This window comes from Ursus americanus, chromosome 19 (genome assembly GCF_024610735.1).
Source record: "Ursus americanus isolate L20-20 chromosome 19, mUrsAme1.1.p, whole genome shotgun sequence".
Classification (NCBI taxonomy): domain Eukaryota; kingdom Metazoa; phylum Chordata; class Mammalia; order Carnivora; family Ursidae; genus Ursus; species Ursus americanus.
The window spans coordinates 38,664,769-38,690,205 of NC_142145.1; the positions used below are offsets into that span (position 1 = coordinate 38,664,769).

Genomic DNA, 25,437 nt, shown 5'->3' on the forward strand with positions numbered 1-25,437 from the left:
ATAATCAGTGAATCCATCTGTGCAAACCCATAGAATGTACCACGCCAACAGTGAATCCTAATGGAAGTATGAACTTTAGTCCATACTTCGGTCAATGTAGGTTCGTTGACAGCAATGAATTTGCCACTTTGGTGATAGTGGGAGAGGCTGTGGGTATGCGGGGGGGAAGGGGTATGTGGGAACTCTGTACTTTCTGCTCAATTTTACCGTGAATCTAAAAGTACTCTAAAAGAATTGTCTATTAAAAAAAAAAAAAGACAGTGACAACACCAAAAGCTGTTGAAGATGCAGAGAAATGGCATTACTCGTATGCTCCTGGTGGGAATGTAAAAGGGCACAGCCCCTCTGCAAATCAGTTTGGCAGTGTCTTAAAAAACTAAACATGCAATTACCATATGACCCAACAATTGCTATCCTGGGCATGTAGCCCAGAGAAATGAAGACTTATGTCTCTATAAAACTCGTACATGAATGTTTACAGGAGCTTTATTTGTAATAGCCCCAAACTGGAAACAACCCAAATGTCCTTCAACAATGAATGGTTACACTGTGGTGAATCCGTACCATGAACACCACTCGGCAATAAAAAGGGATAAACTAGTGTGTACACGACCTGGATGAATCTCCAGAGAATTATGCTGAGTTAAAAAAAAATGCCCAAAGATGCTATACTGCATGGTTCTGTTACTATAACATTCTTTTAAATGACAAAATTACAGAAATAGAGAACACATTGACGGTCACCAGGGGTTAAACAGCGGGTAGGAACAATAGGCAAATGGAGTGGCTATTTGAAGGCAGCTTGAGGGATCCTTGCGGTAATGAAAATGCTCTGTATTTTGACCGTAACACTATTGATAACCCGGCCGTGACATCGTACCATAGCACTGCAAGATGTTCCCACGGAGAGAAACTTTGAGAAGGGTACAGGGATCTCTCCCTGTTGTTTTCATTTTTTTTAACAACTACATGTGAATCTATAATTATCTTAAAATAAAATTTGAATTAAAAAATTGACTGAAGTGAGCCTGTCACTACAAGGAAAACAGTATTTGTTGCCGATGATAAGATGTAAGCTTTCAAGCAAAAATCCGAATTTTGGAAAATTTGCTTTTGCCACCATGAGTGTCAAGTTCCCGAGACTCGAAGACTTTTTTTTGTTTATAAGATCAGTGGTGATATTAACTAATGTCATGTTTTGATACTGTATACTGAAACATGCCACAAGCTGGAGGCATTGCATAACTCAGCGAACCAGTAAGGTATTTTCTAAATGATCAATACGCGATATTACAAAATCACACATAGATGATCCATTCCAAATACAAGATTGACTGGTGGATAATACTAGCCTGCATGCAGAAGCTCATTGATACTGTCTCAGTTTCCAGTCCCAGCTAACCTTTAAGAAATTACCATTTGTCAACTTTTAACAAAGTATTCAAAAAGAGTATCCACAATTACCTGAAAAGCTATTTAAATACACTTGCCCTTTCCAACTGCATAGCTGTGTGAGGCTAGATTTGCTTTGTATCCTTCAATGAAAATAACGTATCACAACAGACCAAACGCGGACACATATGTGAGAATCCAACTATTTTCTATTAGGCCAGACATTACAGATTTGCAAAAGAGTGCAAAACGCAACCCCTCCTTTTGCTAAATTTTCTTGTTTTGAAAAATAGAGTTATTTTTCATTAAAATGTTATTTATTCTAACCTGTAAACATTGGGCTTATTATTTATTAATGATTAAGAAATACATAGTTTTACATTGTCCTGGTTTGAATTTCTAATAACATAAGTACTGATAAATGTGATATCCACAAGCAAAAGCTCTTTGGGGCCCTCGATCACTTTTAAGAATATTGAGGCTCCTGAGACCAAGAACTTGGAGAACCACTGTTCTGAGAGTTAAAAGTTTTCTGGTTGCTCTCAGTTGCATGTTCCAACAAATTCTAAACCCAGCTCACGTTCTGAAGAGTCTGTGTCAGAAAACAAGAGAGTGGCCAGCTTTGGCCAGAGGGGCGCGTGTTCCCGGAGAGAAAGGGAGCTGTCCTACCGCCCCTCCCTACACTGGGCCGGGACCACACGCAAATGCTGACATGGCAGGTAGATCATTCCCACTGGGTGTTTCCAGTGGTACACAGACAATCACAGGTGAGGCTACTGCACTAGGCCCCCAAGGGAAGGATCAGTAATTTGGAAAGCTACCTCCAGCTATGGCGTTAGCTTTTATAGACAATATTATACTTCTCCGGGAACTGGAATTGCCTCTCCTCCTTTAAAAACAAAAATACAAACATTTCACCAGTTAGACTTTCACCAAAATAATGATTTATAGCATATCCAGCTATTTACAGAGAAGATCCATTTATAGATGAACAAGGCAGTTGGAATAGATTCGAGGTGAAATCCATGATGAAGAATCCTTTTTAATTTCATTTGCTGGTCGTATTGTTGAGTTAATCTTCAAAATGCATGCTGCTAAAAGGGGAAAGAACAATTGATGATTTAATTTCTAAATTTAAAAACTGTCATTTCAGTGAATCACAGTGAAGCAGTCTCATTTTTAAATAAAGTGCCATCAACAGGCTCCTGGCATCCCCCCCAGCTGGGGGGCTGCCCCAGCCAGGTCTCCAGGAAGATGCACCGGCCTGTCTGGCTGGCAGAATTCTAAACCATTAGGACCAGCACACACTGCAGCCTCAGAAAGAAGGGCATTCTGATTTAAGACCTAAACTAAATCTGGAGGTTCCGTTTTTAGTGAATTAACTGTAGAAATGTCTAGACTGGGGAAAATATAAGTTGATTCCTTGCTCTTGGGAATATGGTGGTTAGGTGTGTGTGTGTGTGCATGCACGCCTGTGTGTTTACTTAGCGGCCCTACAGTGTCCCTGATACTCTGATAATTCTCCCCTTTCTTGATTTAACTTGCTTCTTCCTCTCTCTTCTCTTTATCATTTTCTTTAACTCCTTCCAATATTTGCTTCCTAAGTCAGCCCTTTAAATAGTACCTCTATTTTCCAATTTCCAGAAGAATAACCTGGCAGCCCTATCTACTAGCTAATGTGTCCTTTCTTCCCTACCACTAGGCCAACCCTCAAGTGCATCCCTCCTGGCCCAGGGCACCGTGCCTGCAAGTACGGCTTTCATCAGGTTGGCCCATGAGGTCATCGGCTGATCTGTCCCTTTTATTTTGAGTCATACCTGTTTATCTTTTTAAACAACACACCACAAAACACCTGTATGCATTTTAAGTACTTTTCTAACAAGCTTGTGATGAGCTGTAAACGCTTCCTGTCGTTGAGGAAATGTGACAGCAGCGTGTGTAAAAAAACTATTTGCTTTCTGTTTGTTATCATTGTCCATCTTTTGACTAACTTCACAAATTCAGGGTCTCAATACCAGTTTGTCTACTTCAAAAAATCGCTATTGCAAAATACAGTATGTCTTGAATAGCCATTTTTCTTCAGAAAATATGCTCTCGATTTAGCTAATTGAGGTATTTCTAGTTTCAGAGATACCCTCATTGGCATGTGTCTTCTTCAGTTTTGCTAGTAATTTTCAGAGACTATTTTGAATGAAATAGAACTGGAAGAATTTTATGGCTTCCCTTTTAAACACTGTTCAGATTTGACGCCATTTTCCTTGCACTCCTGTGTGTGTGAGACTAGGAGTCCGTGTGCTCTACTACGGCCTGTGTAATGGGTGCTGGGGTGCACTGCTTAGTCCTGCCCTTCAAAATGAAGGCTTTCGTGCAGGACATGCCCTTGCCTGGGGCCCTGCCTCGCCCAATTGTCCGCTCCCTCCTAGGGGCAACCCCAATCCAATGGCTATTGATGTGGGGAGTACATTGGCTCGGCCTCCTTGCCTAAGTTCAGGACACTATCCCAGCTCCGTAGCGGGACGGAGGCCTCAGCTGTAACCCCATCACCGTGTTCCGTGTCCCCTCACCCTCTGCCCTGTCCAGCTTCCCTTACTCTGTTACTCCGTGCTCCCAGGAACACTCTCTCCGGGGAAGCCAGTCTGAGACAGGGTAATCTCAAGTCTATTGTCATTTTAGAGACTTTCTGAGGCTAGACTTTAAACCCTCTACTTAAAAATCTTGCCTTGGAGTTAGTTGCTGCACATGGAGCCAGATGGATTGGAACCTTTGTTAATGGAAAAGCCTCAAACAGGTCGGCACCCCTTCTTACAAGCCTCAGCTCAACCACCTCCAAAAGACCTTTAGAGCAAAAACCCGTACAGTTCACCGGTCCCCTCTACCAGGAAGGTTGGGACGTAGAGGCAAAATCAGTTTTGCCTTTCAGAAGGGTCACAGACCCCCACCTTAGAAAAAAATGTACAACCACACACAATTTTGGATACAGTTCCAGGAGGATATGAACTCCTTCAAGGACTCCGATTTAAGAACTGCTGATCTATTGTGAAGGTAACAGGAACTCATGGTTTCAAAGCTGTTATTCAGCATAGAAAGGAAAGAGATTCCTTTTTAAGCATATAAGAGAGTCCTAATTCTTCTTCATATGATTTCATCAGTAGGTTTTGAATCACCAACTATGAGACTCAACTTACATTTTGCAGAGTCATATCTGCCGTATTTGAACTTGTCCTACTACGGTATTTCTTCCTGATGCAATAGACACTGACGAGGGTGACTATCAGCATCAGGACAAACACAGCGGCGGTGGAAGACGCAGCGATGACAATGGTGTCCCGGGTGGAGCCTCTCCTCTCACACCTCTCCCCCATGTACCACCAGTCTTCCCCTGACGGACACCTGCATGTCGGAACGGGACCCAGAGTTACAAGTTGATATTTCAGTCTGAAAATCTTCACCGTTGAAGGTGTGGGTCAACATTCAGGTCATTGACATGTGGAACTCAACCAGAGGAGAATGCTTAGACCAGCTCCAGGAGGCCAGGCAAGGCCAGTGCAAAAGAAATGGAATTACTTCTCAAAACAGTGGCTCTAAGGTGGGAAAGGAAGGTAGCATAGATCATGGAGAAAATTTAGTTCTCATGGCTCAGTGCCTCCACCTCCCCCCGTACCCCTTGGCCAAGCTCATCCCAGAACGTCTGAGAACTATCTCCATCTAGAAAATGGGGACAGTTCCACTTCACCCCATCAGACGGTTGTGAGGACTTCATAAGACATATAACTCATGAGGACTTTTCAGGCAATTACAATATAATGCACTATTTCTTCATAAATAATTTTACTGTTCTTGTGGCCATCCAAAATCCCAAATGGAGAGCAAAAAATAAATATCCCATGAATTGTTTTGAGATGAGAACCAACTGATCATTCATGTAAGACATCAGTGTTTAATCCTACAATGTGGAAAGGATAAAATTTCTAACAAGAGAATGCAGGGATCTCGTCCGAGGGACCCCTTACCTGCACCCGGCTCTGCCGTTCTGGACAATGCAGATGCCGTCGTTCTCACACGTGAAGTTCACGCAAAAGTCATTGATGGTGGAGGTTGGGATTGGCTCAACTGCTGTAGAATTCAGGTGGGAAATGTCTAAGGGGGGCAGAGGGAGAATGTGGATGGAAATCAGTTTGACTTTAACAAGCATTTGATCTTTAAGTCTCAAAATAGATGCTTAGGTTTCACAGGCAGTGAAATAATTAGTAAGTCAAAATCTAGATGCAAACGGAAGCTGGACCAGCCTACGGGGCTGTCACCGGAACCACATGCCTGCCTGGGCCTGTGCTTGCCTGAGCTACAAGGGGCCCAAGCCCTTACAACCCACCCTCAAGGGACAGACATGGAGACCAAAGCACAGCAAAGCAAGGTGATTGATGGGCTTGCCCAAGGTCACAGGTCTCTTGCTGGGCGGGGGGGGGAGCGAGCTGCGGGGTATTTGACACAAGCTACCAGGTCCCCCGAACAACCAGGCCTCTATTTGCTGCAGTGCGTTCTGTTGCTTCTCCTCCAAACAGGGTTGAACTGAATTGATAAACATGGGACTTCTTCTCTGCTACAGAAGATGATTTTTCCCTTGACACAGTTATTCTTGAGTAATTTTTTCTAAGAAGTATCATCTAGATTTACTCTAATTGACACTGACATAAAAATTTCATGGGTTTTAATTGCACCACCTTTCGTCACAAACGAGATGCTGATTTACTGAGATGCAAGTGGGTCTTTAAGAGTAAATGAGTTAAAATGGTGCCACATAACACATGGAAACCACCAGTATTCCTGGAAAATGTATTTATTGGCTGCCATGGGTAAGAAATTTTAAAAGGTAATAGATTAATGCTACTACTGATAAAACATACGTGTGTGTGCTTATATAGGATACATAAAAATATATATGCAGCTTGTGTGCTCATATGTACATGTATATATGTATGTGGGTGTATATATATATATATATATTTGAAAAAACACATTAAAGACAGCTCATTTCCAGTTTAATTTCATATGCTTGTGTGATATTTCTATTTCTGGAACCCCAGAGTATAATTCTAGGGTGCATAGCTGTACTTTCACTTGTTTCTAAAGATTTCTGGCCTAAATTTTCCATGGCTCCATGTGGTGATAATTAAGTTATTTATCCTGGAATGGTCACAGTTTTTATTTAAGTTATTTTCATATTGTTAATGATTCATACCAAAAAAAAAAAAAAAAAGAAGAAGAAGAAAATCCCACTCATGCCCATTTGTTCCTATACCTAAAACTAGAACCCAGAAGAACACAGTAAATACTCAATGGCCACGACCACAACAAAAATAGCTTATATAAAACTATTTTTACTGACATACCTTCCACTGTCAGGAGGATATAAACATCATCTCCTTTTATAAAATCTCTGCTTTTCAGCCTCTTGTGGGTTATAAATGCACTGGTTCCAAAACCTCTCCCTCTGCTAAACTGAGTTCCATTCGGGAAAAAAGCCACTTCTCCCACTTTGGAAGGCCTGTCCCAAAAATAGTTTCCATTATCTGAAAAAGCAATTTATATTAATGGATTGTGTTTAACATCATCATAGCTTTTGGTGGTAGGAAAGAACAGGCAATGTGAAACACAGTTAGGAGAGAGCTCAAAATAATTAAGTGATGCTATTGACCTGTGATGTAGTCCCTGGCAAGTCCCTGAAGCCTGTTCATTCATACTGTCCTAAAGAAAATGAGATTGCCTGGCAAGGAAGACCGCATTCTGGAATTGGTGTGGAGACATACCGAAAGTGTCCTGGGTGGGGTATCATACCTATACTCACTGGCCAGTGTAGAAACTCCCTTGCCCATTAAAATCATTCCTCAGTTGCCTGGAGTCATAGATAGTCCTTTTAACTAAGTGAAATCCAAATGTTTCTGGGAATTTTTTAAAATGTTATAATCTACAACATGGGGATCGAACTCACGACCCCGAGATCGAGTCACATGCTCTCCCGACTGAGCCAGCCAGGCGCCCTGAGAGAGTTTTTAATATTAACATAGAACAGTTCATCTCATTAACTGAATTATTCACCTACCAGAGCAAAGTCCTTCAGGGAAAGAAGACAGTGAGAAGCACTGCTTCTGGGAAAAGGTGATGACCCACCCAACTTTGAGCCATTTTCAATGTCATTCAGGGAAACATGTTTGCGGGGAAAAAAGTGAAGAAATTCTGAACATCAAGTCCCTACAATCCTGTTTGTGAATATTTCTTTTTTCCTATCAGATTAGTGGTTTCTCTTTTCCTATGTCACTTAGGTCGACTTTTTTCATATACAGAATTCAAATTTGGCAATAATATTCACCTTGCCATAATTTCATTTTTTATTAGGTTCCCAGAGTGCAGAGGATTATTAAAATCAGAAATGTGATCATTTGGGGGGGGGAGCTCTTCCTTTCTGAGACTGGGAAGATGGGGAATCATGTCACCATTGGCAAGTCCTCCAGAACTCTTTAATAAGTTATAATCCCTTCTCAGAGCCTTCCCAACACTCAAGAGCACCTGCTCAACGTCTTCCTTCTCATCAGGAACCATCCCCTTCTACAAGAGCTGCATTGTGTTTGACCGCCCTGGTGGCAAGGGGGTGGTTATTGTCACTATCTCAGTTTTATAGCTGAGGACACTGGGGTTCCAAAAGAGTATTTGCTCAATTTCACCTAGCTGAGGAGAAGCAAACCTTGGAATTGAACCCAGGCATGCCACACTCTAAAACCAACACCTGAACAACTGGGAATTCAGGTATGGTCAATTGCCAGGAATAACATCCGTACCTTCTGTATGTTTTGGGACATTCCCAACTCACATTCCTGACAATGTCCTGCCTGGAGGACTCTCCCACAACCGATGAAGCCCTTCCCCTCAATATCTTCTGTTCCTAAAACTTGGGGCTCAATCCTCCCTAGGTACCTGACCATGCAGTCTCTCATTCCCAAATCATCCATCCCTCCTAGCGCAACGATCATGTATTAGCAATAAAGAAAATGAGTCACAAACCGGTGGTCATAAATGGGTCTGTAGTTACACTCCGCTGGTTGGACATACGTTGTCGAATGTCAGGATTTTGATCCAAGAGTGTCATCGTGGCTTGTTGCCAAGGACACGGCCATTGTAATTGATCATCATTGGCTCCAGAGATCAAGTGGAAATATATCCCTGCATTAGTCGAATCGCTTAGGTGCAAGTGAATCTGAAAGGCATAACCTTTGGGAGAATAAAATGGAGGGCTATAGAGAGTTCCACTTGAGCTGCCAATAAACTGCGTGAAATTCTTTATATGCCAGATATGATGAGGGCACTGTGTTTCCGAAAGATTGATGTCATCAATAGACAGGCCACCCAAGGATGCACCCGTGCCTCTGACCCCTTCAAACACCACTCTGAACTTGTTGGTCACTTTCAGTGTCACGTGGTAGAGTTGCCAGCTCCCAATGGGTATCTCTGCAAAAGAGACATTATTATTCCAAAGCAAAGGACTGAGCATCATGTGCAAATCAACATTGGAGTTTTTAACCTTCACAGAACAAATGATCATCCTTGAGCTGCTGATGCTACAGGTCTGCAGTGTGTTCCTCTCACTTCTCCAGCCCAGGCCCGTTCCCTTCAAGGGAGTTCTGTGGTGTCAAACCGCTCTCTGGAATACCTGGATGCTTAACTACTGTTTCTCAGATAGGTCACCCTTTCCCAGCGAAGGGTGACCAGACAACCACATCTAACTTAGGAGTTCTCCATGCCCTGTCCATGAGTTACCTCCATTCTATGTTACCTAACACCAGCATCTACACTTGTACCCAGGATTCCTGTGAGACTCGCCCAAAGCCTCATGTAGAGTTTGATTGAAATACTTCGTTCACATGCAAAATTTTCAATCAACATTTTGGTTGTATTAAACAGGAATCCACCAAACCCCAGAAAGCCCACACTTACTGTTCACTGCTCAGATCATTTACTAGTGACTCAACGTTTTAAATACGTCGTCATATTTGAGACCATCATCTTTCTCTGCAGCCTACACTTCCCCCTTCACTATCATCCCCTACCCTTAGCTAGCAGGCTATGCTATCTTGTCTTATTTTCTTGCATCACATACCCAAACAGGAAGCAATACATTTTTTAAAATTTCAAAATCCCCCAGGTAGAGAACAACTCAGGAATTCATGTTGAACTAGTTGTAACACAACGACTTAAAACTTAAATATATTGGCACTTAATGTGAAATACAATTATGTGAAAATAAGTTAGAAATATCCAAATTAGAGAAAATACTATTATCGTGGGTCGACTCTGGACTGAACAAAAATCTTTCACGAGACCTTCCACTTCATTATGATCAGCACTATCCATTTAAATTCTGGACTCCTAAGCACATTTCTTAAGTACCTTTCGTGCTACTGTTTATGGGAGGAAAATGGTATAGCATAATGTAGATCGATTTTATAATAGGTTTTACTCAATTCATTCAAACCAAGGAGTCAATATGTGGAGCAGACAGTAGCAGAATTGGCAGCAGGGAAATTTCTTAACCACCTGCTTTTATAGTTGGTCAATGTGACCCACCTCTCTGACACGTGATTGGAATGGAGTGTTGCCCTCTCTCCACCCAGGAATTGCTCCAGAAGTTGCACTTAACCCAAATCGTAACAATTAGAATTCTTTGCTGGGATTTATTTTTTTTTAAAGCTAGAAATTAGAGGAAGAGTCCCTTTTCCAGTCTGATGGCACATTTGATAAAAGTGTGAGCTGGGAAATGAAATATCGAAAGCACCAGTTTTGGGGACAAAGCCCATCTGAGATAACATGAGAGGTCCCCAGCCACGTTCAGGGATAGGTCCAGGCCTGCCTGAGGCCAGTTCCTCCCTTGTCCATCCCACAATCTCTTTACAGGGAAGCAGTAACTTCCCATTTTGCCTAAACTAGTTTTCTTTGTATTTTTAAAAAAGATTTATTTATTTATTTGAGAGACTGAGTGGGCAGGGGGAGGGGCAGAGAGAAAATCTCAAGCAGACTCCCTGCTGAGTGCGGAGCCCAACGCGGGGCTCGATCCCACGACCCATGAGAACACGACCTGAGCGGAAAACCAAGAGCCAGATGCTCAACTGACTACACCACGCAGGCGCCCCTCTCTCTTTGTATTTTTATTGCTTGCCAAGAACTGACCTCCTCAGTGCCACAGACTTAAAGAGTGAAGATTACCTCACTCTGAACCAAGACAATAAGAATGTTGACATCGTACCTTTTATTTCTTCCACAGGCGTTAAAGTACCAACCACATTGTCTGCAGAATACTCCCTGGTGTAGATGTTCAGTTGGTCGTTTTCACTTCCACTGTTATATAAATAAAACTGCAAGCACTGAAACCCTCGTTTGGGGTATAACGTCCGGCTTTCCAGCACGGCCGTGCCCCCCACGCTTACAGAGCTACTGTTGAAATGCATGAAGAAACCGGAACCTGTTCAGGAAACAAAAGCGGAATTGACAAAGCAGATACGAGGGCTAGGACTGCGTGTCTTGTGGGCACACAAGTACGACTTAGCGCCCGTGTGTGCAGAGCGCTGTCTGGGCATCAAGTACAGTTGCACAAGCAGGTGGTTGATAAAAGACACCTCAGGCCACCTTTTCCTTACTATAGCTTTCAAAAGCAGAAAAAAGGTATCACCTTCTTGGCCTCATCTCTGTCCCTCTCTCTTTCTCTCATCTTCTCCCTCCCTCCTTTCTTTCCTCCTTCCTTCTGGCCTGTGGAAGACCACTATCCACTATCCAAATCTGCATTTTAAAAGAAAAGGATATTTTTACTGACATATATTTGACATAGAGCACTGTGTAAATCTAAGGTGTAAGACATGCTAACTCGATACACTTATACACTGTAATACGATTGCCACTGTAGCTATAATTAGCAACTTCTAACATGTCACATAATTATCCTTTTTTTTGTAGTTGGAATAATTAAGTTCTAGTCTTGCAAGTTTAGTGATTAGAATATAATATTGCTGTCTATATTCCCTGCGTGGTGCATTAGATCTCCAGGGCTTCTTTACAACTCCTTGTAAGTCTGTACCCTTCACATCTGCTTTCTGGCCCCCCGCCCCTCCAAGAAAGAAAGAGAAAAGGAAAAGCACTCTTTGCTGTTAGGGACCCCAACCGCTGCCTAGACTGGCTGAGCTGTCATGCAACGAACGGACCCTGTTCTGAGTCTAGATTTACATCTTTGTTGCCAGGAATGAACAAATAAATAAAAACTGAGTACTTGGAGCCAAAGAAATGACTGTTTAATTTAAAACAAAATTATGATGGAAAAGAATACTCATCTGAATAAAATTAAATAAATGGTACTTTGTCTCTTTATTTTCAGGATTTTTATAACAAGAGCGTGTAATCACAACCAGCTGAAACTCTGAAACTGATTAATTCACAGCCTTGTGCTGTTCACTGGGAAGTCTCCCGTATCTCGCGAGCTTTGAGAAAACCACCGCACTACCCTGGAGATAAGAGCCCTTCCAGGAGGTACGGTCCCCTCCTGCTGTGGGCACAGACAGGGAGAGGCTTCACAGAGCCCAGCTCTGACTCACAGAAAGAAGAGAAGGGTCAGAAAGGAAATGCAAAGAAATGAACCATGTCCGTATAAGGCATAGGACTGTTTCCTTAGTAGCAACCGAATGTGTTACCATTAAAAATTCTGATAGAACTTAGAGATAAAATCCCAGTCTTTCATAGCAAAGGAAAATGCTGGGGCCACCGAGTGTAAAATCCAGAAGTATCTCACTCCCCTTACCTTTGCACTGGCCCATGCTGGAGTGATCACTCTCTGGCCCCCTGGGAACCTCGGACACCCATTGCCAGTCAGCATTGTCACCTGAACTTTGAATCATACCACACACATTTTCCAGTTCAAAATTGCATGAGTCCATAAAGCTCAGGGAAGTGGCTACAAAAGCAAAACAACAATTATTGGCACTCCTCCAACATGATAATCCCAAGTAATAAAAACTGACTTTGTCGCGGAAGTACTAGGAATACCAGGATGGCGTTAAAGGGGACACCTCACTGGTTCTGGGGGTAGTGGTTTGAAGACCTCTTGATATCCGCAAAACCAAGGGAGTAATCAACTCTGTGTCTCTGAATAAGCTGTCTGCCCCAAGATGTTTTTCTTTCATTATCTAATTTATAGGAACCTGAGTCTACACTCCTCTAGTTATCCAGATTATTAAACTGCAACACAGATGATTTGATCCCATTTGTATCATGGCGCCTCATTAAAAAAAATTCACATGGGGCATGTTACTCTAGGACCCAATTTGTGTTTAGATCTGAAGGACAGAACTTCTCAGAAGAAAAATGTGGCCTCTAAGCTGTGGATTGGAATTTGTGTGCTCTTATGTTGTTTTTTTTTTAATATTGAACTTCAACTATAAAACTATAATTATCAGGGGCGCCTGGGTGGCTCAGTCGTTGAGCGTCTGCCTTCGGCTCAGGGAGTGATCCCAGGGTCCTAGGATTGAGTCCCACATTGGGCTCCTCTGCTGGGAGCCTGCTTCTTCCTCTCCCACTCCCCCTGCTTGTGTTCCCTCTCTCGCTGGCTGTCTCTCTCTCTGTCAAATAAATAAATAAAATCTTAAAAAAGAACTATAATTATCAAACAAGTATCAAACCATCATTTCAGAAAAGCCAACAATGCTCAGCAAAATGGCGCAGCGCAAAATTTTTCCTACACACAGAGAGACGCAGAAGGCATTTCAAAGAAGCTGCCACGTACTGCAGTTATACAGTCGATTCAACTTTAAGAGATCATAGTCGCTGAAATCCATCCGTTGGCCGATCACATCCATGAAGTCGGAGATTCTTGTGACAATTGTTGGCTCTGTTCCATTTTGGAAAGCAGTCTTGCTGTAGTGCATTACCGAGGTGTAATCATAGGGAACGTTTAAGGAGTCTGATACTAGGTCATTGTAGGTGTTAAAATTGTGCTCTCTGCCTAAATGATAAATTTGAGAAGATCTTTAATTATTTGATGCTCACAACATTTAGCTTTACCTTCTTCTGAGTTTCAATCATCTCCCAAGGTTGGACATTAACATTTAGTGTAAGGCTCTAGGAACTGCTAACAGAAAGGTAGATTCTCAAAGGTGGTGTGGAGATAGTCAAGGTCACGGGCAGGTGCTGATGGGAGGGTGGGGGCACCCAAAGTAGATGGAAATGGAGGTAAGAGGACTGGGAGAGGTGTGGTGGAAAGGCACCTGGGAACAACACAGACGGGAGTCATCAGAAGGAACTGATACAGCCGGCAATTTCATGGTTAATGGAACATGTGTGCAAGTTATACAGTTGCAAGTACATGTAGGGAAGATGCCTAGTTGTTTCGCATCACACTGACGGGCAATGACTGCAACTTGAAATAGGGGTGATTTTGTGGAAACAGTGAGGTGGATCTGATCTTCAAAGCTCATAGAAGCAAAACATCAAAAGATCAGTTTTTCCATTATTAACAGTTGGCGGGAGAGGGCACATGCTTAGAAACTCAGTTTTTAACAACAACAACAACAACAAAAGTAAGAAAGCAAAAGAAACGTACCTGACAGAATTCTGTCCCACATTATGCTGACGTAGTCATCCCGGTCCGAGCGAGACTGCTCATGCCAGAATCCCAGCGCGTGGAGGAACTCGTGCTGAACCGTTGCGATTCTGTCGCAGTTCTCCCCAATGGAGAGTTCTTGCTTCCCCATGTGCCTGTTTCCCACTGAAGACCAGCACCTTACAGGAGCGTTCACAGGACAGGGGGAGAGGGTGTTCTCATGACGTCTCAAGTAAAATCCCCAGTGCCCACCTAGAAGCTTCGCTCTCATGTCAGGACAATGCATTTCTCTCATAACCCTGACGAAGGTATGAGAAACCTTACAGACCAGACGGTATTTGGAGCTCTGGCCCTGGCACCAACTATTACATAGGAGCAAGTCCTCCCCCAATCAACCTAGTCCTGATGTTTTCCTGGAAATTTCTAGGTTTTTCACATTGTCCTTGGTATGTGGGTGATCGCTAATAAGGCGTTATAGGTACAGCAACCCCACAGAATTGCTGAGCTCTGGGCAAATAACACCGTCAGTTGAACTCAAGTAGAAAGTGCAGTTAGGTTAAAATAAATTGAAATACACGTACATGCACACACCCACACACGCGTTCTCCTGGAAGAGGGAAAGAAGGAGGATGGAAGCTACAAATGGCTGAAACTCGCTGAGTTGTGGGATGGATGGCATGTAACCCCACCCTCCCTGTCTTAATATGGTTGCGGGTATGAAAATATTATTTTTATAGCTAGAGACACTAAATGCTGTTTGTCTTCTACTCCCCAGCAAACAGCTAAGGAAGCCCCCCACCCACCTCAAGGTCAGGGCCTAGGGCAACTGCTGTGACAGGTCACAGCTGCAACGTTCTCACTTGAACCCCGAGAAGACAAGCTCTCCATCTTACCCACTGCCCTTGAACACTGATATATAGTTAGCTTCTCCAGCCCAAGGCTTGAAGTCAATGCATGTTTTTAGGCGATAGCGTTCAAATGCATTAAGGATAACTCCCTTTGCGTTCATTTCTGTTGGAAGAAAACCAACAACAAAAAAACACGCGGATTAAAATTATCACCATTAAATGATTCACCGTGGAAACAGGCTCTGCAATATATTATTTATCATGAGTCAGTCCCTTCATGAATGTGAAGTGTTTTATTTTTACCAAATTTAGTATTCTTTACAAATTAAGTATGTATCATATGCAAGTATTTTATTGTTCTTCAGATCCCTGATTTTGCCCCATTTTTATTTCTCTGGAACCTTTAGAGAGTACAGAACAACTGAAAAGACATGTCCTTGCCTCAAAGAACATATACCTTGGATCACAGGCAGCCAGAGTGAACACTCACTGTCACAGGCTTCTTCTGAGAAACTATAGTGTGTATTTAAAGCCCCACAGCAGAGCTTTTAATTTGAGGACCTTGAGACGGGTCCGTGAATATGCTGCAACTGTGTGTGAAGCATCTGTATTTATATCACCTGGTTCTGTTCTGTGTCTGTATCATCTATCATCTGTATCAGTCCGTATATCTGCAAAGTCTGTTTCCTGGGGAGACTGTTCATGAGCTTCTCAAGCGAGTTCAGGGCCCACATTAGGGTTAAGAACCGTTACTTCAGGGGCGCCTGGGTGGCTCAGTCAGTTAAGCCTCTGCCTCCGGCTCAGGTCATGACCTCATGATCCTGGGATGGAGCCCTGCTCCGGGCTCCCTGCTCAGCGGGGAGTCTGCTTCTCCCTCTCCCTCTGCTCCTCTCTCTCTCTTTCTCTCTCTCTCTGTCTCTATCAAATAAATACAATCTTAAAAAAAAAGAGAGAGAACCATTACTTCTGAATGAAGAGGGATGCTAACAGGTTGGATAGACATGGAGCGTGAAAGCCTCTGACAAAGACATTCAGGAAAAGAAGCTCAACTGTTACCCCTTTCAGGGCAGCTGCATCTAACAGCCGGTAACACTTGAAGTGTAAGCGAGAAGACTAAAGCAGACTTTTATATGTTGACAATTTAATATGGTTACTATCCAGTGAACCCTTCATAGCTATTTACTAACCCTTCACAGTTATTTTCTTTTGCTACCTGCAAAGTGGCCTTGCTTAGTGATTTCCTTGGAGTCATTTGGATGACTGAATGTCATGGTCTGAATTTCAGAAATGCAAGGAAATACTCTTCTCACTTTGAGCATAGAAAGCAAGTTCAACGCTACAATATTAAACAGAGATAAAGTACTTTCTAACTGAGAAAGAATCAAAATAATAGAATTAAAAAATGACCTATAAAAATTTGAAATTTAATCATGTTATAAAACTAGTACAAAATGATGCTGTAATATTAAGTTAAAAAAGCAGATCAAAAAATTTAAACAGGGACACCCAGCTGGCTCAATGGGTAGAGCATGTGATTCTTTTTCTTTTTTTTTTTTAAAGATTTTATTTATTTGACAGGATAGAGACAGCCAGCGAGAGAGGGAACACAAGCAGGGGGAGTGGGAGAGGAAGAAGCAGGCTCACAGCAGAAGAGCCTGATGTGGGGCTCGATCCCATAACGCCGGGATCACACCCTGAGCCGAAGGCAGACGCTTAACCGCTGTGCCACCCAGGCGCCCCAGAGCATGCGATTCTTAACCTCGGGGCTGTGAGTTCAGCCCCATATTGGGGGTAGAGCTTACTTTAAAATAAACAAACAAATAAATTGAATTAAAAATAAAACAATTTAAAAAACTTTAAAACACTATGGTTATACTCATGTAAAAGTGTACACAGTTTGGACGGTAAGATTTGGACTAAATTTTTTACCTAACATGTTTGATTTATATACATGTATCAGTTTATTTTTCTATTTTTATTTTTTAATTTTTTCTTGACTTTTTCTATCTACTCTTGGTTTTTCATTTATGTTTCCGGCCAGTGAGGGCTGGCCAGATAACTTCTATCAGATCCTCCATCTATATCAATTCTAGAAAGTTCTCCTCCTGAGCTGAATTTTGATCTTGGCCATCTTCTCCCTCAATACAATCTTCTTGGGCCACTCAATAAGATCCAATTATCTAAGAAGCACCTGTTATATGCAGGGCATTGTGGGAGGTGCTCATCCATACCCGTGGCTTCAACCATCTCCCACAGCCTAATAACACCCAAATGCCTCTCTATCTTTAATGAGAAGGTCATACACTGATTTATATGATCTCCCCACCACAGTGGGCCTGATACATTTCAAACTCTGCATGCCAAATGCTAATTTCCACCACACTTCTCTATTCTACCCTCTTCAAGACATATTCCTCATTCTTGATACAGGCACTACCATCCAACTGGGTGCCTAAGACTGAATCCTGGGCACCAAGAACTCTTTGCCTAGACCCACCTTCTTCTTGACCTCTTGCAGTCAATCACCAAATTTAACAAGTGTCTCCTAGGTCTCCCTTAGAATTGTCCATTCTCGCCTATCCTCAGTGAGAGAGTCTTGGTTCAGAAACTCTCAGTCTTTCCCTGAATTTCTTCTATAGTCTCCTCATTGATCTCCTTACTTCCTTTTTGCCCCACTAACGGTATATCTTCTACACTACAACTAGTACGATCACAATCTCACATCCACGTTAAAACCGTGGGAGGTTCCCCATCAGTAGGCACCCCAAGTTACTTAACAGGGGAAAGACTCAAGTCTTTCCTGCCTACCTGTTCAAACTCATTAACTCCCCACTTCCAATCTAAATTCCAGTTAAGGGTTTTCTCCTTTTCTCATGCCTCTGCACGTAGTGATCCATGTGCCCAGAGCACCCTTCCCTTGCCATCAGAGGGGGTCCTGGCCCACATGATGCCTTTCCGCAAATTACAAAGAAGCACTTCATCTGGGCAGATGCGACCAGTGTTGCCTTGGCAGGTGGATAAATAGCACTTCATGCAAAGTAACAAATGCCTCTTGATGAACAAAATGCAAACTTGATTTCAGTCCAACTATCCCCCCCCCCAGCAGGCACCTATGTGTCGTGTACAACTTGCATAATTTTCATGGCAGCCTTGCCACACAGTGTCAGCTTCTTCCTGATGCATATGCCTTTATATCTAGGTTGAGTTCAATGCCCCTCCAATGTGCTCCCATAGCTTTTGAATATATATATCATTAAGCAAAATGTTTATTCCATTCTATTATAATTAACTTTTGGCATATCTGAATCTCCACTAAAATGTATGAACTTTAAGAAAAGTTTCCCAAAAAGCAGTTCCCAAAGTGATTCTGGTAACTGGCACCATAAATAAAATGAGGGCCATGCTTAGAGTTTTCCATTACAATTAAATTTCTTCTATAGGAAAGCTGTCCTTCGTTTTGAATTAGAGTCTTCTGACTCTTTAGTACTGAAATATTCTTTATTTTGAGGGGGGAAAAAGATGGCGGAGGAGTAGGGGACCCTTTTTTCAGCTGGTCCCCTGAATCGAGCTTGATATCTACCAGATCATCCTGAAATATTCTTTATTTTATGAAAAGATGATGATAAAGATAGTGGGTTCTTGTAGTTCCTGACTTGGCAAAATAAAATGTTGGTAAAACAATGCCAGGTCCTAAAGTTTTCTTTGTTTGTTTCATGTTTTTTAACTCACATGTAAAATCTGAACATATGAAAAACCACTGCTTTCAAATAAAAACTAGCTCCCTGATCTTTATGTCCCCAATACACAATACAGTGTGTGTTCTCCTTAAATATTGGTTGCATTAATCCCTTTCTTGGTCAGAATTCAGCAAATATTTCAGACAAAATCATTTTAAGTTCTTTTCATTGTTCATTTTGCTTATTTTTATAAGTAAATGTCCATGGCCCCATAAAGCAACAAACAAACCCTTAAAGACCAGATGAGCCTACCGTTGAAAATACTGTGACTACAGGGCAGCTGGGAGGGTCAGTCGGTTGGGTATCTATCTTCAGCCCAGGTCATGATCCCAGGGTCCTGGGATCAAGCCCACATCAGGTTCCCTGCTTAATGAAGAGCCTGCTTCTCTCGCTCCCTCAGCCTGCCACTCCCCTTGCTTGTGCTCTCTGTCTCTGTGTGTGTGTCAAATGAATGGATAAAATCTTTAGGAAAGAAAGGAAGGAAGGAAGGAAGGAAGGAAGGAAGGAAGGAAGGAAGGAAGGAAGGAAGGAAGGACTGTGATTATATTCTGTCAGGAACATATATCAGTTACAGATACTCCAAGGTGTATACTAACCCAAGCTATTGTCTAGAACATACGGAATGGTATGAGGCCATCTGTATTCTTCTCCAATGATAGAATTTCTTTCTTGTACCTGTCAAAAATAAATGTGAAGGGTTAATTCAATGAATCAGGCAAAAACTTAGGAAACAATGAATAGTTAATCTAGAAATAAATGAAATTTAAAATGGAAGAAAATAAGTGACTTTAAACAGGATACATTTAATAGTAGTGGGGGGTTGGTCTGGTTCTGAGGTGGGAATAACACTTGGTATGTTCTAATCTGTTTTGAGGCCAGTAGCCTAATGAATTAGGAGAGAAAAAATATAAAAGAGAAGGAGAGGAGATGGAAGGACAGATAGGCAGGAGTTAAATTATGCAGGTCTTGAAGGATGTAGGTAAATTTGTATATTATTCTACATGCAGTAGGAAGCTGTTGAATAGTTTTGTTGTTCTTTTAAAAAAGATATTATCTATTTATTTGAGATAGGAAAGGAGAGGGGAAGCAGAGGGAGAAGGAGAAGCAGGCTCCCCACCGAGTAGAGAGCCCAATGCAGGACTCAATCCTGGGAAGCCAGGATCATGACCTGAGCTGAAGGCAGACGCCTAACCGTCTGAGCCCCCCTGTTGAAGTGTTTCAAGCCAGGAAGTGAAATGGTGTCATTGTCTGTTTAAAAGACCACTTTGCTGTTGGGGGAGAATAGAGGGTGGGGACAGGGACAGAGTAGAAAAGATTGTAGGGGAGCAATATTTGAAATAGAAAGACAAATTAGGAGAACATTGGGTTATTTGGGGCATGCGTTGCAGATAGAAATGACAGAACTTGCTAATGGATCAGATGGCGGGGTGAGAGAAAGGGCAGAAGCAAAGGTGACTCTAGGAGTTTTTACTTATTCAGGGCAGTAGGGGGATGACTGCTAAGAGGGAAGATCTGGGAGGAGCAGTTTGCATGAAAAATCCGAGTTCAGTTGAGGACGCCTTACAGTTGAGGCACCTCGTAGACGTGGAAATGGAACCGACCAATTGGCACCTGGATAGACCAGTCCGGTGTGCAGCAGAAGGAATGGATGAGAGCCACGCATTTGGACTCAGCAGCATAAAGATGACATGTCAAGGCCGGGCACAAGGTGAGATCGAGAAGGAGAGTACAGATAGAAGAGCCCAGGACCAACCGTTCGATACCACAGCTCTGCTTCTTGAAGTTCCCAGTGGGAGGTTGACTTAAACTATCTGTAAGTTACCGATGTGCGTCTGTGCACCATGTGCTCTTCAGGCATAGATTTGGGAGGGTCTGTACTTGGCAACACTATCTTTAGCTGTCAGGATAGAAGTTTCAAAATCTATCTTTTACGGTAAAAAGTGAGATTCATTGATGATGTTTACAAATTCAGTTTAATTTTGTTTCGACTAGATTAAATCAGTGAGGTTCTATTTAAAAATGAAAACATCATATTATTCCAATAATGAAAATCCATCAGAGCAACAAGACCAAGGCGTACATGGTGCGTGATGGTGGCTTTGACCACACAGAAATCTGAGGAATGGGTGATGAAGACACAATTATAGGAGTCCCTCAGAGTATAACGTATTCATTAAATAAGTCTGTCACCGTGACTCTGCACCCTTAGAGATAGTTGGGCTTCACAAAGTCCATGCTGGCCAACAGTTCTCAGATACTCTGTATTTTGGTTTGCAATAATTAACAGAAGATTCCTTCTTTGCTTTGATTCAACTCACCCCGTCAAGTCTGATGTCTCCCTCAAAAAGGTCCAGTCCCAAATCTGAGAGGGAAGATAAAAATTCATGTTAGCAAACTGGATTCAAACTCTCCACTTAATAAAAAATATTTTTAAAAATTCACGGACCTTCATTGATATCAAATATATCTTGATCGATTCCACCATCTACATCTTTAACTAAAGGAACAAAGAAAAACACATTAAACATTATGTTTATGAAAGAAGACAATCTTCATCAATTACCAAATTAAAAGTAAGTAAGGTTCTTCTGCCTCAGGTAAGTGACTACTAGGTTCTGATTCAATATACATTGATTGATTGATTAACTGAGAACCTCCCATGAGCCATGCTTGGGACTATGGGGCTTTTGCGTATATGTTCTTATCCTATCCATATCCCTTGAACGTCAGATGACTTCCAGAATAAGTAATTGGTCACTCTGTATAATATTAAACTTCATAAAGACTAGACTAGATGATTAGATTAAATCGAAAGCAAATGTTTAAAGTTGGTCAAACCAGTGCGATCTGCCCCATCTATCCCTTGCTAGTAACATACCTTGGAACTCTCCAGCAAAATTCCTAATTTAAATTTGATTTACTTTTTTAAGTTGCAAAGGAGTGGATAATATAGCCAAATCTCGAAGTGTATAACAAAACAGGATGGACATCAGGTCTATCTGAGTTTATACAAAATAGCAAAAGTAACAATAGCAAGCTTTGATGGGATGTTTTGGGTCAATCACTGTGTTTGGACTTTCCTATATCACCATGTCTTTTTCTGCTGGGTATGTGGAGTCCTAGAGCAGAAACAATAAAACTTTCCTCAAGAAATCAAAAGAAGGAAGTGTTCGATTAAAGTTCAAAGCAATTATAAAATTATGCATATGCAATTATGCATTGTGCTTGGCATTAAATTTGTCCCTAAGTTCTTCTGTTTTGTTGTTCTGTTATCCATGTAAATTTCTTTTACTATAACTTAAGAGCAAAAACTCAAAACAGACTCACCAAAGTTTTCTCGAGTTGGCTGAGAAACAAACATAAAAAAAGACATTATTATGACGCCCATGGCATAAATGATCTTCTTGGTTCCAATTTATATCTAGCAATTTGTGGCGTTTTTTAAATTAATATTGTGGATTGCTTTCTGGCTTATATCCAAGACATCTAGTCTAGTCTGGAGTCTAAAATAACTTTTTGACCAAAGGGTCTTCCTATTTCATATAAAAAAATGAAACTGGCTGTTATATGAATTTGAAGGTGAAAGAAACAAGAAACCAGCTTCACAGATTGAAAAGAAGGCAAAACATAAGACTCCAGACCTCAGATAAGCATTCACCTTAAACATGGTTCTCTAAAGGATTCATGGAGCAATGTTTGAAAAACCTATAATTTATCTCCATTGTTGAAATATTATTGTAATTTGTAACAATCCCTTCTAAAGAAATTTTATTGAAGATCTCATTAATCATGGTTTTTTTCACATTTTTCTCAAGACTCTGTTTTCAAAGACAATACCAAATGTTTAAGAAAAAAAAATCAATGGGTGTACTTAGCAATTAAAAAAAAAAAAACTAAAAAAAACCCCAAACTTCTGAAAATAGGTTCTACAAGTGATCAAATGAAAAACCCAGAATACATGCCCAATAGAAAAACTTAAGTAAACCTGAGAAATGTCTTAGTGAAGTCTAGTGAAAAAGCTCGTGGGACTGGCAGGCAGTAGGTCTGAGTTACACCCAACTCATAGCAGGTCAGTTCACCCTCCCGAAACTCAGACTATCTGTGAAACAGGTTAACATGGCTTACATATCCAATTACAGAATCCTATGGACTGTTCTGCAAGCAATGGAAATGAACTGATTGGGTAGTTTACCCTTCTTTTTGATATTAAGAAGTGCTTATCTGTCTTACACTTTGGCCACACAAGGCACGCTCTCAGAGGAGTACCAGTGCACCGCACACTGGTAACGTATTTGTGCGTACCTGCAATTTTAATGTGTCTTAAATGGTATCTCTTGTTATCAACGCTGTAGATCCCATTTACAGAGAATCAACTCAATATAATAAATTATTTTTAAATCACAACTAAAGTTTTTTCCCCTAGGCATTTGAAACTTCATTTAAAACCCTGAGTTGGTCTGTGGTACAAACTACCTGTCACTGTCGCAAGATTGGTCGAAACTGACAAAGAAACAGATGAGAAACCCCGTGCTACAAAACTGTAAGGGTTTGCTTTGCCTGTGACATTCATCATTCACTCCATTCGTGGCTCACGTTACCGCAACAGCAATATGCATTTCACTCAGCAGTAAAAAAGGAATGGTTGTCAAATTTCACATGTTCCATGTTATCAAAAGAAAATGTTACATAAAAATGAAACTAAAAGAAACATATAATTTTATGTCAATGTCCCTGAGTCTTTCTCTCTGGTGGGGGGGGGGGGGACTGCTTCTCACTCCCTATGACCCTCCCTGTCCCTGCTGGCCCCAAAGTAACACTCATTTCATTAACATTTTGAAACTCCTAAAAAACAAGAAATGAACAAACAGGCAATCGGCCCCCAACTTTTCTAATCGTTTTCCAAACGTTGCTTCCTTACCAAGCCAGGAACCTCGAGGAGAACGGCAGAGAACAGAAACCAAAGCAGGCCCCGCGAATCCATGTTATCGCTTCCAGTTGGAACCACAAGCTGTGAAAGTTAGAATAGCATTTACTTTTTAAAAGGCAAACATCATAACTTCTAGCCTTTGATCTCGATGATCCATCTTGCAGGTCAGCTCGCTGTGGTAGTAGTACCTGTAATCAGAGAGTTAAAGTCCAGTATCCCGAACACAGCCCTGCAGAGCTGGCTTTTTTTTTTTTTTTCTTGTTTCGGTCACCATTCAGTATCCAAGTGCGTGGCTGACACCTGTTAATGAAATGAGTTCTCTACTATGTACATACTTGCCCCCAGGATTACTAAGGGCTATTCGAGCAAAAGAAAATATCAAATTAATTTTTAATCTCAATCTTTCCACCAGTAACATTTCTTTAAAAGATTTTATTTATTTATTTGAAAGAGAGAAACAGAGAGCACGAGCAGGGAGGAGTGGGGAGGCAAGAGCAGAGGCAGCGGGAGAAGCAGGGTCCCCGCTGAGCAGACAGCCCAAGGCGGGGCTCCATCCCAGGACTCAGGTCACGACCTGAACTGAAGGCAGACGCTTCACCGACTGAGCCACCCCGGCACTCCTCAGACAGTAACACTTGTGAGGCTCCTTCTGCTCGTCTAACCCTGCCCTGCTTTCATATATCCAGTTACGTCCATGGCTTTTTATCATTCGTTCCTTTAATAAAAAGTCCATTGAGTTACAAAATCCACTTACGTGCTAGAAATCTGACGTATTTGATAGTTAGATATAAAGTAGCAAAATAGTGGATCTCGCTCCTGAAAATTCCCATCAAGCAAACTCAAGGGGTAGGGTAACAGGCTAGGAATGGTCACCTGTTTCCTGACAAACTAATGTTCCCAACCCATCTCTCCATTCTTTCTCTTTCCTTCTTTTCTTGGGATAACTTCTCCTTAAAGACAGCTCACTCTCTGTGTTCCCACGATTTCTCTTCTCAACTTAAGCGTGACGCAGGTTCATGTTTTTGAGACACCCGTGTTTCCTCCAACATATTCTTCCCCACTCAGGATTGGTCTTTGCCCCACTTTGCACTAATAGAAAGGATATGGAAAGACGTGGTAAAGACAAAGGACTTGGGAGGATGCTCTTTGCACTCAAGCAAGTCATTCCCACCCTCTGAGGCTAGAATAAGTGTTCAAAGGGAAAGTTAAAAATGGTAGGTGATCAGTTCCTCGCTGGCTCCCTGGGATCCTGCAGACAGTTTGTGGGATGCAAAATCAAACGGGCCTGTTTCCTGGCTAGAGCTACAAGGAGCCAAGAACACTCTACAAAAGAAAGCATGTCTTCAGAGGAAGAGAATAACTCCTTGGAGATAAGAGTGTCACAGCAGTATCAGAGAAAGCCAGCAGGCCATGTGGAAAAGAATAAGACTGTCTCCACAGTGGGCTGCATAGAAGGACAGCCAAGGACCAGACAGAGGGATGGACATCTCAGCCGATGTCTGTGAGGACAGATGCCATTGGGACCAGATGGGGCCTTGGGCTATTAAGTTTAGGCACAAGCCTAAGGGTAAAAGATGGGAATCCTCAATTGACTGCAATTAAATTTCTCCCACTTATGTGGATGCGGACCCAAACAATAATTACAGTTACAGAAAAATAAAGACATTTATTTTGCACATCTGCTTTTGCGAGCTATGTGTAGCTGAGACCCCTGGCCGCAAGCTAAGTGTAGGAACAGACAGCTCACATGTGAAGTTAGGAAATCGAAAGCAGGGAGGTAGGATGCAGTCATTCCTGGAACTGCTGTAGTCTGTCTTGAACTCCCCCTAACACAGCATATGGACAACCTCACTAGAAATCTCATGGACAGGCATGGGGGTATGGCTGAAATCCATCTCCGGAAATGTG

The 25,437-nt window shown here is 41.9% G+C and overlaps 1 protein-coding gene across 1 annotated transcript; it reads right to left on the minus strand.

The window, feature by feature from the left end:
* Positions 1–298: 298 nt before the first annotated feature.
* On the minus strand, positions 299–23,583 carry MEP1B (meprin A subunit beta). The gene is made up of 15 exons (XM_045781859.2): positions 23,521–23,583; positions 21,930–21,948; positions 21,049–21,099; positions 20,921–20,964; positions 19,199–19,277; positions 14,911–15,028; positions 14,018–14,196; positions 13,202–13,420; positions 12,221–12,373; positions 10,682–10,897; positions 8,446–8,889; positions 6,780–6,959; positions 5,403–5,529; positions 4,578–4,782; positions 299–2,486 (listed from the first exon to the last, which is right to left on the minus strand). The coding sequence occupies exons 1-15, from the start codon at positions 23,581–23,583 to the stop codon at positions 2,472–2,474; spliced, it is 2,112 nt and encodes a 703-aa protein (XP_045637815.2). The 3' UTR covers positions 299–2,471.
* Positions 23,584–25,437: the final 1,854 nt, after the last annotated feature.

Excerpts from the sequence above, each read along its gene's own strand:
- MEP1B (XM_045781859.2), bottom strand. The coding sequence starts at position 23,583 with ATGGATTCGCGGGGCCTGCTTTGGTTTCTGTTCTCTGCCGTTCTCCTC. Across the intron at positions 13,421-14,017 it reads GTGGGACAGAATTCTGTCAG|GCAGAGAGCACAATTTTAAC; the intron begins GTACGTTTCTTT and ends TTTATCATTTAG. Across the intron at positions 6,960-8,445 it reads AGACCCATTTATGACCACCG|ATAATGGAAACTATTTTTGG; the intron begins GTTTGTGACTCA and ends TTGCTTTTTCAG.